Raw genomic sequence first — 15459 nt, 5'->3', positions numbered from 1 at the left:
TTATGAGTTCTTGTTCTTAATTTCCAACTTTCCATCTACAATGTTCAGATGTTCCAAGTAGTTCGTAACTACAAAAAAATGCGTTTTATGCACCTTGGAGATCAGAAATAAAACGAGATGACATTAGTGAGTGATTTTCAATCTCCATACTACCTCTCATGTTTAATCTCGATACTACCCTCTTATATGAAGTATCATATATTGAAAATCACTAAAATTATGGGCTTATAGAAGGGCACGTGAAACCATGCGAGTCTGAGAGAGTAACACCAAAATTGACCATTACATTCTATTTAATTCTTTACATTTTATATGGACATCACTTAATCGATTAAATTATCATCATATCTTTCTAAAATTTATGAGGTTCACACTGTGACAATATAAGATTGTCAACACTTTGACTTAAGATAGTTAGTTAGGATTACAACTATAAATACACATTATGTAACAAACTCAATGCACTTTTGTATAAACCGTTTATCTCTCTATAACAATAATTCTTCTCTCTATAACAAACTCTCTCTTCATACTAAGCTTACTCACATCAACAATGGTGAAGTCTTATATTCTTCACATGGTATCATCGTGCACGTGACGATCTTGAGCTATATTTCGCTTCCGCAATCAATCTTTGCTGTTGATTCTCCATTTTTGGTGTGATCTCTTTGATTCGTCTTCTTTCTTCTCATTTTTCTTGCGTTTTCATCTTCTTCGTTTATCGCATATCTTCGTTGTTAAGATCATTGTTTCAATTCTTTCTGCAATTATGCCTGATACTATTTCATCTTCCTCTGTTACTCCTGCATCTTATGAAGTATTTGATGATCCGTTATACATTTCTACTTCGGATCAACCTAGTTTGCGTTTAACTGAGACAAAATTTAATGGTGAACATTTCTTGCAATGGAAACGCGAAATTTACCAGGCATTACTTGCCAAAAACAAGGAAGGATTCATTGATGGATCTCTTAGGATCACTGATAAGAAAGATAAGAAATTTCATCATTGGAATAGATGTGATCTGTTAGTTAGGCGTTGGATTACAAATTCAATGGAACCTAGTATTGCTGAAACTGTGAAATATGCGAGTAGTGCTAAAGAATTATGGAGTGAAATTCTGGAACGATATGGACAGACTAACGGTATTGAGATTTACCAGTTAAAAAAGGATTTGTGCCAGATTTCACAAGATAATACGAGTCTTGTTGAATATTATAGCAAGTTAAAGACTGCCTGGGAAGATTTAGATGCAATAAATCCTATACCATATTGTTCTTGCGGTGCTCTTGATGTTTGCACCTGTCAATTGCTCAAAAGGATTGTTGATAGAGAAACAAATTCTAAGTTGATTCATTTTTTAATGGGACTGAACAAGGGATTTGATACTGTTAGAACAACAGTTTTGTCTATGGAACCCTTGCCTCCTTTGAATAAGGCTCTAGGTCTTTTACAAAAGATAGAAAAGCATAGAGAAATTTCTGAGGTTGCTACTGTCAATGCTGAGGCAACTGCTTATGCATCTGCAAGACCTTCTACAGTTACACAAGGTGATTGGAAGAGGCAGAAAGTAGAAGGAGTTGGTGAGAAAGAAGCTAGGTTTTGTACACACTGTAAGAAGGGAGGACACAATCATCCCAAATTGCTTTCGCTTAATCCTTGTGAGCATTGTGGTAAGAAGGACATCCTCCTCACAGTTGTTTTCAAAGAATCAGAGATAACAATGGTGGTCTAGCAAGAGGAAGGGGCAGGCATTATAATTCTGGTGGAAGAGGAAATAATTCTGGTGGTAGAGGAAATGTCTATCATAGGAATGCTAATAATGTTGACTCTATACATTTTCCTGACAATCCTCTTGAGATTGCTGTTGCAGATCAGAATGTTGTTCATCCTGCAGCTGCGGGAACAACTCAGATACAAGGAGTAGATCCTGCTGTGATAGATGGCATAATGCAAAATGTGATGCAGCAAGTCTACAAAGCCATGTCTGACAGGGCCAATTCAGCAGGAGCTTCTTCATCTGTCAATTTCGCAGGTACAGATCTGTATTCACAGGCTTGTACAGTTGCACATACCTATGGTCAAATGTCTTGGATAGTTGATACAGGGGCTTCTGACCATATGACTTCTTCAGAAGAGATGTTATATGATATCAAGGTGTTGAATAAACCTATTGTGATTGGATTACCAGATGGAACTATAAAATTAGTTCACAAGATTGGAAATATTGATTTGACTAAGGAGATTAAGTTGAAGAATGTGTTGATTGTGCCAGATTTCAAGCAAAACTTGTTGTCAGTCAGTAGGTTGATACAGCACACACCTATGGTTGTCTTGTTTACTAACAAGTATTGTGCTTTCCAGGACCTTTCCAGTAAGGTTCCTTTGGCTTTGGCTGAAAAGAGAAGAGGATTATACTTGGTTTGAGCCACTTCAAGAATAAAGAGCGGGGTCATCTCATGCACAATCTGTTGCACATCTGTTTCTCGAACTCGCAACACATTTCTACTTCAAATGTTTGTAATAAAAATAGTACTGTACCTTTGCTACATTCAAGGCTTGGTCATAGTTCTCTTGACAAACTCAAGCATGTAATAAGTATTTCTAATGATCAACAGTTGGCTTTTGAAACATGCATTTTGTCTAAGTTTCATGTTCAACCTTTTCAAAGGAGTCATTCTCATGCTGCCAATCTTTTTGATTTGGTTCATTTGGATCTTTGGGGTCCATATAGAACTGCTAGCAGAACAGGAGCCAAGTATTTTTTGACTATATTGGATGATCACTCCAGAGTTACTTGGGTTTATTTGTTTCAAAACAAGTATCAAGTACCTGATTTGTTGAAGAATTTCATAATCTATGTTGCTACTCAATTTACATGTAAGATTAAAGCTTTTAGAAGTGATAATGGGACATAATTTTTCCAAGATTATTGTCTCCAATTATTTCAGCAACATGGCATAGTACATCAAAGGAGCATTGTAGGTAGGCCACAACAGAATGGGAGAGTGGAAAGAAAGCATAGGCATTTAATAGAAACTGCAAGAGCTTTAAGAGTTCATGCTAATTTGCCTATCAAGTTTTGGGGAGATAGTGTTCTCACAGCAACCTATCTCATTAATAAAATGCCTACAGCTATTTTGCATTGGAAGACACCTTTTGAAGTTTTGTTTAAAAGGAAACCAACTTATGATGAACTCAGAGTTTTTGGTTGCCAGTGTTTTGCACCCATTGCTAAATCTGTTACAGGTAAAGATAAATTTGCAGTAAAAGCAAGAAAATGCTTGTTTATAGGGTATCCCTATGGACAGAAAGGGTACACTTTATATGATATGCAACAACACACTACCTTTACTGCAAGGGATGTGATTTTTCAGGAGGATATCTTCCCTTTTAAGCAACAAATCCTTGATACTGATGATCCTAGACAACTGGTGGATCTTTTTCATGATATAGAAGATAATGACATTATATCTGTACAAAATCCTGCAGTTAATAATCCTGCAGTTAATGACCATTCTGAAATCGTATGCGATACATCGGCAACACCGAACTACCTGTCAATGATGTTACTGCTGGGGACATTTCAATGCCTGAAATTGCTGCAGATATGAGTCAAAAGCAAACTGCACTTCCTAATAGTCAACATACTAATACTGCTCATCAAAATGTTAGGCAGTCTACAAGGTCAAGACAGTTATCCAGCAGGTTAACTGGTTTCCAGGTGACTCATAAGTTACCTGTTAATACACCCCAGATTAAGCATAGGTCCAATGCTGTTTGTGCTGCACTTTTCAATGATCTTGTTGATTTCTCTCCAGAATATATTCAGTCCTTGGCAAATGTAATAAGTGAAACTGAGCCAGTATCTTTTTCACAAGCCAAGCAAGATAATATATGGGTAGATGCCATGAATAAGGAGTTGCAAGCTCTTGAAGAAAATCATACTTGGGAGTTAACTAAATTACCCAAAGGACATAAACCTATAGGGTCAAGATGGGTGTATAAAATTAAGCATAAAGCAGATGGGACAGTGGAAAGATTTAAAGCACGATTGGTGGCTAAAGGATACAATCCGGTCAAGTATAAGGATTACACTCATACTTTCTCTCCAGTTGCAAAGTTTGCCACAGTAAGAGTATTATTAGCCTTAGCTGCTTCTAAGAACTGGCCTATTTTTCAGCTAGACATAAACAATGCATTTTTGCACGGATTCATTGAGGAAGAAGTTTATATGACCCCACCAGAGGGATATGTCAAAGTTGAGAAAGGACAAGTATGCAAGTTAAAAAGATCACTGTATGGATTGAAGCAAGCTTCAAGACAGTGGAACATTGAGCTTACAAAATTTTTGCAAAACCATCATTTCATTCAGTCCAAACAAGACTATTCACTGTTTACAAGGATGGATCCAGTCACAAGTAATTTTACTATAGCTCTTGTGTACGTGGATGATGTTCTCCTTACAGGGGACTCAGTACAAGAAATTGATCAGCTCAAAAGAGCTTTACATGAGACATTTACAATTAAAGACCTAGGTTCAGCTAGGTATTTCCTTGGCTTAGAAATTGCAAGGAACAATACAGGAATATTGGTGAATCAAAGGAAATTTATTCTTGATATTTTGAAGGACATGCACATGGAGGATTGCATAGGAGCAGATTTTCCCTTAACAAAAGGCCTGAAGTTGTCAACAGATTCAGGAGAAATTCTTTCCAACCCTGAGCAATATAGAAGGTTAATTGGAAGACTTCTCTATTTGAGCATGACAAGACCAGACATATCATATTCAACACAACATCTCAGCCAGTTTTTGCAGCAGCCTCGTGTCCCTCATATGCAGGCTGCAACACATGTTGTACGATATTTGAAGAACACCATCAACACTGGACTTTTCTATCCTGCTAATACTTCTCTGACAGTTAGTGCATATAGTGACTCAGATTGGGCAAAGTGTGCTTTTTCAGGAAGATCATTAAGCGGATATTGCATTTTTCTTGGAGATTCATTAATATCCTGGAAGACTAAAAAACAAAAAACCGTCAGCAAAAGCTCAGCTGAAGCTGAATACCGAAGTATGTCATTCACTACCTCAGAAATGGTCTGGATTAGCAATCTTCTGAAGGACATACAAGTTGAAGTACCCAAACCAATTCCTTTATTTTGTGATAGCCAAGCTGCACAACACATAGCACATAATCCAGTTTTTCATGAAAGAACAAAGCACCTAGAAGTAGACTGTCATTATGTTAGAGATAAGCTGCAAGAAGGCTTTTTATATACACAACATGTCAGAACAGGATTGCAGTTGGCTGATTTGATGACCAAGGCTTTGGGTTCGCAACAACACAAGTTTCTTACTACCAAGCTTGGCCTCAGATGCAATAATATGAGTCCAGCTTGAGAGGGGGGTGTGACAATATAAGATTGTCAACACTTTGACTTAAGATAGTTAGTTAGGATTACAACTATAAATACACATTATGTAACAAACTCAATGCACTTTTGTATAAACCGTTTATCTCTCTATAACAATAATTCTTCTCTCTATAACAAACTCTCTCTTCATACTAAGCTTACTCACATCAACAATGGTGAAGTCTTATATTCTTCACACACACATGAATATTTAATGGTAATTCAATATATAAAAACATTACATAGCCTACATGTTTCCACTTTTTTAACTTTGTGTAAATAGCAAATGTAAAAAAACAATAAAACGAATAAAGTATACACTTATAACAAAATGTCTATGTCAACGACAGAAACAAAATTAAAATATAGATACTCGTAATCCATAAGTAATTAACTTGTCAAAGCATCCTCTCCATATATAAGGCGGCAATTACTTGCATTGATGATACATGCAGGCACGTTGGTAGCATTAAGCTTCAACAAATAGCGACATTGACAATAAAAATAAATCGGACAGTAATAATCTGCTTAAGAATATAAACTATTTGTGTAAAATCGTTTTATATAAGAGTTTGGGTAATGTCAATATATTTACACGGTATTAGTATAGATTTGTCATACAAAAGACTTGTTGTCTTTGAAAATAGTCCTTTCATTTTGTTTATATTTTAGCTTGTTAAATTTGATAATCAAGCTATACAATTATTAAAACTCTTTCAAGTATATTTGTTTCGATAAATTAAACATGACCGATTAACGAAATTGTATAAATTGGATGGAGGCAACACAATTTTTAAAATCTAATAAAACCTATAGATAAATTACACAGGTTTTATTACATTTTCACAATACTTTTCAATTAAATTTAACATTTTTTGGATTTTTTTCCTATACAAATGCGAACTGCCTCCCCTCCTTACGCCTTCATTCTCGAACCATCATCGAGCTTAAAAAGGTTTCTCGCCGTAGAAGTTACCCGGGGGATCGTAATAACAAATGACGAAAAACGATCCGTTGTAACATTGAACCCTAGCACATCCAAGATGAACCGAGTTCCTCCATACAACTTGAGTATACATCCCACATTTGTTACCTTGGACACAAGTATTAGTACCATAATCATAGTTGGATTGTTGATCCACCCACATTTGCACGGCCGCCTCGCCTGTCATGAAGTCACCACTCCCAATTGCGATGTTCTCTCCATATGGACTGCCGGAGCTTTGGAGTGCACAGTCGCCGATCCTCTCGTTGGCGTATTGTTCCGCGTAGGCCGCTATTTGGTTGTCCCAGTATAAGGGTTCCACACCTACAAAATCATTCAATTCATTGATTTACAAATTTCATATTTCATTGTGCATGGAAACTAAGATAAATAATATAAAGTGAAAATACAAAATGGAAAAATGTGGAGTACTCCGTATTATTCAGCACATATATCTGCGTAATAAAATGTCATGCTAGTAAAATTAAAGATACAGTGGCAGGGTCAGGATTTTCCGTTAGGGAACAAAAAATTTCTTCAAGGGCAAACAAGTAATGCCATTAAAAAAAAATTGAAAAACGTTCGAAAATTAAGCTAGAAACTTCGGATTTTTTATTTTTCAGCGGGGGCAAACGCCCTACTAGACCCCTATACTTATTGTAATATTCATTGTGCCCTTCACTTGGCCATTATTATTGTTGGTCTTCTTTATTATAGGACTGTCTTACGTAATATTGTGTTAAACGGGTTTCTTTTATCTAGGACACGCACATCGTCTCAAATTACTATTGCATCACTGATTCGACATATGACTAACTAGCAACTATTAAGAAGAGTAAAAATTGATTCATAAGAAAAATGAAATAATTAAAAGGAGTACATACCAACAGCAAATCGAGCATAATTATGGGAATTGACATAATCTTGAGGTGAGTTTTGTGCATGACTTATTTGAACATGGGCAAAGGAGACAATTATGAAACATGAAAACAAATAAATTTTGTAAGATTTGAAAATATTCATCATTTTTTTTTTGTGGTATAGAACAAAATAAAGTGCTAGGATTTGATTAACGAAGAATAGTTTGAGGGTTTTATAATGTAGAAATGGTTAATTTGGACACATAGACACTATCAATGTTGAATAATTTAAATTGTTCAGTTGCAAAATCTATACACTTAAATCAATAATTATTATTTGGACAATTTTTTTAAGCCGGCTATAAAGAAAAGAAGGGTCAAGACTCAAGAGGTATAGAACGTGCTCTCTTGTATAAGAGCAATGTTGTTGTCGGGACTAGTTTTGTTGAGCAAGTCTTGAATAAAATTGTTTTGGAATTAAACCATTTGAAATAAGAATTCCTCGTGTCTTTACTTTTGATTTTGATACAAAAACTCAGGAAAGTAAAGGAGATTATTTTTGGATAATGTCATTGTATGACAAGTGGACAAGCTTGTGACCTTGAGAGCGCGGTTATATTATTCTTGAAAAATAAATTGAAAGTTAAATAAACGAATGAGACGCTTTAAAATGAAATAAATAAACAAATGATTAGGACAGGGGGAGTTTGAGTTGGAAAGTTATCATATACGGAGTTTTGTTGACTGTTCACAAGGGCGTTTCAAAGATTTTAGTAACGGGATCCGAATTTTAACATAACTTTTTTCCAAGTAAAAGTATGCAACGATTAAAATTCACTCTCAACAAAAAAGCATTTTATATTATGTCTATTAAACGAAAAAAACAAAAGCTAAAAATGATAAAATATCAACTTTACCTCTCGACTTCTAAAGAATGTGGGTAATGTTTTTGTAATGGAGCTGGTTGGTGGTGGCTACTAGCTAGTTATCAATGGATAATAATATTAATATTGAATAAATTTAGATGTGAGAGGGGATAATAAAAATAAAATGAATTGAGTATTTTATATGGTTAAACACTACTAAAGATAACCCAAATTTTCGTAGAAGAAGATGGATGGACGGGTAAGGATCCGGGTCACTAATTTTTTTGTTAGAATAAAAATAAATATTATGACGGGAATATTTGCGATTGGAAAAACTCATAAATAAAATAAAAATATTATATAAATTTACATCACAGAAAAAAGGTATAGCAGTGAATTGAAGGAGTTGAAATGATTACTGATTTACTGTAGTAATCTGAGAGCCCTAGACGGAGTATGTTGCAACCTGGAGGTGATTAGAAATTAATTGAGTCCAATTTCAAACCCGAATTGCAAGAATTTTCATACGTCTAAAATATCTAAATTACGAAATTCAATTTTAATTTTAGATTCTCAAATATCTAAAGAGTTTAATAACGAACTTAGGAGTTAAAATACAATAAAGACCAAGTCTCATGTGACAATTTTATTCAAATGATAAACACACAAACGTAACGTACAAAGCTTCCACGTACAGGATGACAAGATTATACAATTCAAATCACGTTTTTACAATACATCGGATGTATATACATACTGTTTTATTTGCTAATGTCAACAATGGTGAACGAACAATAGTACACCATCCATAGCACAAATTTAAATCATCCCACATAAAGAGATTTCGAACCAATATTCGTATAAATTATTCCAAACTCAAAACAACACCAGCACTTAGAACCCTAGTAAGGCCACTGTCCGACGAAATTGCCAGGGGGATCATAATTGCAAGTAACGTAATACCAACCATTATCGCATTCAACCCGAGCACATCCAAGTCGAATCGAGTCTCTCCAGACAACTTGTGTGTAATGGCCACATACCTTACCATCAGCACAAGTATTAGAATTATAGTCATAGTCAACTTGTTCGTCAACCCACAATTTTATGGCTTCTATCCCCGTCATGAAGTCACCACTCCCTTGTGCCAAGTTCTCTCCGTATGGACCGCTCGAGTGCTCTAACAGGCAGTCGTTGATCCTTGAGTTCGCGTATTCCTGTGCATAGGCTGCTACAGTGTCGTCCCATTCTATCGGTCCAACTCCTGAAATATTTCATATCGAACGAGTATATAACTATATATCATGGTAAGTACGAAAAAAAATTAAATTATCAATTACATCCACGCTTAATCCACTTTTTTACATTTACTCCCATGTGAATTTTTTTTTTTAAATTACACCCAAATTAATAGCTCAGGTTATATTTTGCACCCAATGGCATTTTCAGGTGAATTTTTTTTATGAAATGACGAATTTGCCCCCGCGATTATAAGTCTCCATTTGGCTTTTGATTCTTCATTTACTTCCCCTCTTTTCACTTGTTTAACCTAATTTATCCCGAAATTTTCCCCCAAAAATTTTCCCTTAAAAATTCTCCCAAATTTCCGTCGTAATATCTTAATCATTGAGAGATTGTTGATCCATCACCACTATCATTGAGAGATTGTTGATCCATCACCACTATCACTTTAGTAATTTATGTAAGTTGTCTTTCTATTTCTTCTTTCTAATTTGTTTGTAATTTATTGTTTGATTTCTGCTACTTATTTTCTAGGTTTTGTATTTGAAATTTCCGGGTTTTACATATTTGTGCCTTAAATTAGGTTTTCCCATCTTTGAATTTCTCCTTGTTGTGGATATATTGTAGGAAATGATTTCAAAAGTAATGGGGATACACTTACAGAGTTCTTCAAATAAATTTGGGGAAAATGAGAGAAGAGGGAATGAATGAATGAGAAGAAAGAAGGGCAAATAAGTACGCTAATAGAAGAGGGAAGGGTAAAATAGTCATGAAATTATTGTTTTGTCGAAAAAAATTGAAAATTGACGGAAATATGGCCTGAATTCGATATTGGGTGCAAAATGTAAACTGAGCAATTATTTTGGGTGTAAAATATTAAAAAAAATTGACGTGGAAGTAAATGTAAAAAAGTGGATAAAGCGTGGGTGTATTTGATAATTTACCCTACAAAAAATGACGAAAACAAATGCAAATATATAAATATACAAGCGAGTTTTACTTATTTAGTAGTGATACTTGTGACCTGAATTCAAAACTCATTAACGTGTATTACTTTTTGCACTAAAAAAAAAATGTGTATTACTTTTATACTTACTTTATTTACGCCGAAAACAAATATAGAAAAGTAAACCTAAAATAATTAGATACACCTACCCACAGCGTCTCGAGCAGCATTATGGGCATCAACGTAGTCTTGAGGTGAATTTTGTGCATGGCTTATTTCGATTAGGGCAATTGTAACAATTATCAAGCATGAGAACAAATATTGGTACGGTTTCGGATAATTCATAATGTATTTGTAATATTAGAATGTGTTTGGTTACTTTGGTATACAAGAATGAAAAATACTGCTTATGATCATGGTTTTTATAGAGTAATTAGAAATAATTAAATAAATAGTAACAAAAAAAAAGTCAAGTCTTCTATAAATTTGATCATATATAAATTACTTTTTCGTGTCTGGTCATTTGGTTACCTATTTCATTTTGGATTGTTTCAATCAATTGTTTATCTATTCTATTTTGCGAATAATGCCTTTGATGACAATTTGATCATCCACAATTAATTTGGTTCACTTGTCAACTAATAATTGGTTCTCTCCTCTTTTTTTAGTCTTTATACCAAAATGAGAGATAAACAAATAATCGGGACCGAGGAAGTACTTCGTACTAGACAATAGCACAACAAAGAAGACGAAGCTCTCCGTACACTTGTATTTCCAATTAGTCCGTTGATTACATATGCAAATAATATTTTTTAATAGGGCACGACTTGTAATTTTGCAAAAGTAGTTAAATATTAGGTATGTTTGGATAACAAGTTACCTGAAGTACGTTTAATTAACGAGTAGTACGTACGACCAATTAAAATATGCCTACATTATATATGAAATTGATATAAGGATAAGCTACTAGCTAGACACATACTCGTAACTTTACCAATGTTTTAATTTTGTATAGAATGGAGACATCATAAAAATGACTCAATATTTACAAGTGTACGTTCAATTCTTTACCTTATGTGAACTATGTGAAGAATAAGTCTCAGAATATTCTTCATATGCTGTGAATTATTTGGTGTATATTTGTATGATATGTAATATCCTTAGTTAAGGATACATAAGATAGGTTGCCATATTATAAGAGTAATATTAGGATAGAAGATAAGTAGAAGATCTTGGTGTATACTATATATTGTATCATATGCACGATGAATAAAACACAATTGAGTTTTCCATTATTTCTCATGGTATCCTGAGCCATAAAGATCCAATTTTTTCTCAAAACACGAAAATCCTAAACTACAACATGCCTGGTGAAGATGGCAAATCAAAAGGGAACGGTCTAAAGACAATTCCCATATCGTCTCCATTATATCTTCATCCGTCTGACAGCCCTAGTTTGAATGTCACGCAAATCATCTTTGATGGCACAAATTATGATATGTGGGCAGATGCAGTGAAAAACGGGTTGGATGCGAAAAACAAATTGGCATTCATAGAGGGCAGGGTTAAGAAACCAGCAAGCGATGGTGACGAGGACAGTCTCGAACTCGTAGCATGGCGACAGTGCAACGCAATGTTACGAGCGTGGCTTCGGAATGTCATAGATCCGAAGTTACACCCGAGTATCACATTCACTCAGTCCATTGAAGAAATTTGGGAAGAGTTACGAGGGAGGTATTCGGCTGGGAATGCCCCAAGAGTTCATCAACTCAAGAGCGAGTTGAATGAATGCAAGCAAGGAAAGGAGGAGACGGTGGTAGAGTACTATACCAGGCTTAAAACCATTTGGGACGAATTGGGAAAGTACAGAAAAATAAAAGACTGTACATGTGGGGCATCGGCTTCCATCGCAAAAGAGAAAGAGGAAGAGAAGGTACACCAATTCCTCATGGGTTTGGATTCAAGGTTGTATGGGCACGTTAGAACAAATTTGCTAATGGAGGACCCAATTGCTCAATTAAATCGTGTTTATGCCTTAGTTCTCAGAGAAGAACGACATGCCTCTCTCACCAAAGTGCCAGAGGAAAGAAATGATGCTGCAATGTCTGTTAAATTCAATGGTGGAAAAGGACACAGCAATCATTTCAGAAATGAAGAAGAGGATTCAGACAGGCCGTTGCCACCACGATGTACCCACTGTGGAAAGTTTTATCATACGGAGGCCAATTGTTATGATAAACATGGGTACGAGGAAGTAAAGGCACGAGAACGAGGAAGAGGCAGAAGAGGGAATGGAGGCAGCCGTGGAGCAGGGACCCGTGGCAGAGGAAGAGGGCGCGGACACCAGGCCAATGCTGCAACAGGAGCGAGTAAAACAGAGGATCAGACCAAGTCCAATATTCCTTTTACTGCCGAGGAGATAGATAGGCTGAAGATTTTGATAAAGAACAGTGGCGAGGGAAATGAAAGACTCCAAGGTATGAAATTAACTATAAATTCTGAATGGTTAATTGACAGCGGGGCATCGCACCATATGACGGGAAAGCGAGAGTATATGGAGAATACATGGATAGAGGACTATTCTTCAGTCAGTTTACCAGATGGTAGACGAGTGGAAGCTACCCTTCATGGCGAAGTGCGACTGAGCGAGACCTTTGTGTTGAAAGACGTGTTATTTGTGCCTTCCCTTACTTGTAATCTTATCTCTGTCCAACAATTAATTCATGAGAACAATTGTCTAATAACCTTTTATCCGGACCATTGTGAAATGCAGGACCGGACTACGAAGATGATGATTGGACGGGGTGAGCATAGAAGAGGGGTATATTACTATCAGCCGGTCAATACGAAGTTTGCAGGCCAAATGAAGGTTGATAAAGAAAGTCGTCTCTGGCATCGAAGGGTAGAACATCCTTCGAAGAACATTTTTACTCGTTTTTCTAGTTTAATTGGACGAAATTTGATTTGGAATTCTTATGACATTTGTGATTCTTGTTGTCGGGCAAAACAAACCCGGACCCCTTTTAAGTCCAATAACAATCGGTGTGATGTTTTATTTGGCCTAATTCATTGTGACATTTGGGGGCAATATAAAGAAGCAAGTTTAACTCGTGCACATTATTTTCTCACAATAGTCGATGACCATAGTCGGGGTGTATGGGTTTATTTGATGAAAGAAAAGAGTGAGGCAGGAGATTACATGAAAATTTTTTGCCAAATGGTGAAAAATCAATTTGAAAAAAGTGTCAAAATAATACAAAGTGATAACGGGACGGAGTTGTTATCCAGGCATATGCAGAGTTATTATGCTGAGAATGGAATCATTTTTCGTACTAGTAATGTAGATACACCCCAACAAAATGGTAGGGTCGAACGAAAACACCGACACATCCTTGAGAAAGCAAGGGCCTTACGGTTTGAAGGGAACTTGCCTTTGCGGTTTTGGGGGGAATGTATTATGACTGCGGCGTACTTAATAAACCGAACACCCACCCCTTTGCTTAATGGAAAAACCCCTTTCGAGATTTTATACCATAGGCAACCCAACCTTGATAATCTGAAAGTGTTAGGTTGTTTATGTTACGCACATAATAAAGATCGAACCCGAGATAAGTTTGGGGAGCGTGGCAAGCGTTGTGCTTTCATTGGGTATCCACATAGCAAGAAAGGGTGGAAGGTTTATGATTTACAAGAAAAACGAGTGTTTGTTTCACGCGATGTCGTATTCTATGAGCATGTCTATCCTTTCTCTGTTTCGATGAATGAATTATCTTCACAGTCAAATATTGATCCACATAATAAATTCATAAAACAAGATAGTAATTCCCAAAGCATTGAGTACAACAGTGATTTTGAGGGTGACCACGTTGTAAGGGGGAGTAATGGTCAGGACAGTACAGAACAAATAGAACCAAATTCTGGTGAAGCAAATGGCGACGGGGACAGTGAAGACGATTTAGAGCAGCAGGACGACATAGAGCAGGCTGTCGTGAATAATAACCAGCCAGAACAGGAGGTGATGGGTCATGGAGCGAGAGAGAAGTTTGAGCCTGCATGGAAGAAAGACTATTATTGCAAGTCGACAAGAGTAATTACCCCAAGTTCAAATGCTCATCACGATCAATCAAAGTCTTCTCGGTCAGGTACTCGCTATCCTCTTGAGAATTATGTTGTGACAAACTGTTTTTCAAGTACTCACAAAGCTTTTCTAGCAACTATTGACAAAGAGCAAGAGCCAACTCATTATAAAGAAGCAGCGAAGGACAGGAAATGGAGAGAAGCGATGAGTACAGAAATCGAAGCATTGGAAAAGAATGAGACTTGGAAGATAGTTGCATTACCAAAGGGAAAGAAGCCCATAGGATGCAAATGGGTATACAAGATTAAGTATAAGGCAGACGGGACGGTGGAACGATACAAGGCTCGTCTAGTTGCACAAGGATTCACCCAAGTAGAAGGAATCGACTTCCATGAAACATATGCACCCGTAGCAAAGATGACAAGTGTACGGTGTATGCTAGCCGTAGCCGTGTCGAAAGGTTGGTTCATAGAGAAATTGGATGTGAACAATGCTTTTCTACACGGAGACCTTGAAGAAGAGGTATACATGAAGATTCCTCAGGGGTTCGAAAAAGGGAAAGGCGATAAGGTATGTAAATTGCTTAAATCAATTTACGGGCTAAAACAAGCTTCACGTAATTGGTTTGCAAAATTATCGGTTTCAATGAAAAATTATGGGTTCGTGCAATCAATGGCGGATTACTCTTTGTTTACTTTGAACCGTGATAATTGTTTCATTGGAGTGCTTGTGTATGTTGATGACATGATAGTGGTGAGTAATAACAAAGAAGCTTGTGCGAAGTTTAAGGCATTCATGGATGAAAGGTTTGGAATCAAGGATTTAGGGAAGCTTAAGTACTTCTTAGGGATAGAGGTAGCCCACGGGAAGGATGGACTGTTTCTGAATCATCGGAAGTATGCCATGGGCATCATAGAAGAGACGGGTATGAAAGGAGCTAGGACGGCATACACACCTATTCGACAAAGGCACAATTTGTCATTAGCTAAAGGGTATGTAATACTCCGTATTTATGGTCTTGGGGGTACTCTATCGAGTAGCCCTTACTCTGTCGAGTAAGGGTA

The 15459-nt window shown here is 36.3% G+C and overlaps 3 protein-coding genes across 3 annotated transcripts; 1 reads left to right on the top strand and 2 right to left on the bottom strand.

The window, feature by feature from the left end:
* The first annotated feature begins 769 nt into the window (after positions 1-769).
* On the top strand, positions 770-3614 carry LOC141649792 (uncharacterized). Its single transcript, XM_074458472.1, has 4 exons — positions 770-1583; positions 1682-2421; positions 2619-2828; positions 2952-3614. The coding sequence occupies exons 1-4, from the start codon at positions 770-772 to the stop codon at positions 3612-3614; spliced, it is 2427 nt and encodes an 808-aa protein (XP_074314573.1).
* A 2751-nt stretch (positions 3615-6365) lies between these two features.
* On the bottom strand, positions 6366-7426 carry LOC141646333 (pathogenesis-related protein 1A-like). The gene is made up of 2 exons (XM_074454255.1): positions 7288-7426; positions 6366-6727 (listed from the first exon to the last, which is right to left on the bottom strand). Exons 1-2 carry the CDS (start codon positions 7424-7426, stop codon positions 6366-6368), a joined length of 501 nt encoding a protein of 166 aa, XP_074310356.1.
* A 1605-nt stretch (positions 7427-9031) lies between these two features.
* LOC141646332 (pathogenesis-related protein 1B-like) lies at positions 9032-10662 on the bottom strand. Its single transcript, XM_074454254.1, has 2 exons — positions 10527-10662; positions 9032-9393 (listed from the first exon to the last, which is right to left on the bottom strand). The coding sequence occupies exons 1-2, from the start codon at positions 10660-10662 to the stop codon at positions 9032-9034; spliced, it is 498 nt and encodes a 165-aa protein (XP_074310355.1).
* Positions 10663-15459: the final 4797 nt, after the last annotated feature.

Source organism: Silene latifolia, chromosome 3, assembly GCF_048544455.1.
Source record: "Silene latifolia isolate original U9 population chromosome 3, ASM4854445v1, whole genome shotgun sequence".
NCBI lineage: Eukaryota > Viridiplantae > Streptophyta > Magnoliopsida > Caryophyllales > Caryophyllaceae > Silene > Silene latifolia.
Note: the sequence above shows the minus strand (reverse complement) of the source record. Positions and strands in the feature narration are given on the sequence as shown.

Excerpts from the sequence above, each read along its gene's own strand:
- LOC141649792 (XM_074458472.1), top strand. The coding sequence starts at position 770 with ATGCCTGATACTATTTCATCTTCCTCTGTTACTCCTGCATCTTATGAA. Across the intron at positions 1,584-1,681 it reads GCAGAAAGTAGAAGGAGTTG|GACATCCTCCTCACAGTTGT; the intron begins GTGAGAAAGAAG and ends TGTGGTAAGAAG. Across the intron at positions 2,829-2,951 it reads TGTTTCAAAACAAGTATCAA|CAACATGGCATAGTACATCA; the intron begins GTACCTGATTTG and ends CAATTATTTCAG.
- LOC141646333 (XM_074454255.1), bottom strand. The coding sequence starts at position 7,426 with ATGAATATTTTCAAATCTTACAAAATTTATTTGTTTTCATGTTTCATA. Across the intron at positions 6,728-7,287 it reads TTATGCTCGATTTGCTGTTG|GTGTGGAACCCTTATACTGG; the intron begins GTATGTACTCCT and ends ATGATTTTGTAG.
- LOC141646332 (XM_074454254.1), bottom strand. The coding sequence starts at position 10,662 with ATGAATTATCCGAAACCGTACCAATATTTGTTCTCATGCTTGATAATT. Across the intron at positions 9,394-10,526 it reads TGCTGCTCGAGACGCTGTGG|GAGTTGGACCGATAGAATGG; the intron begins GTAGGTGTATCT and ends GAAATATTTCAG.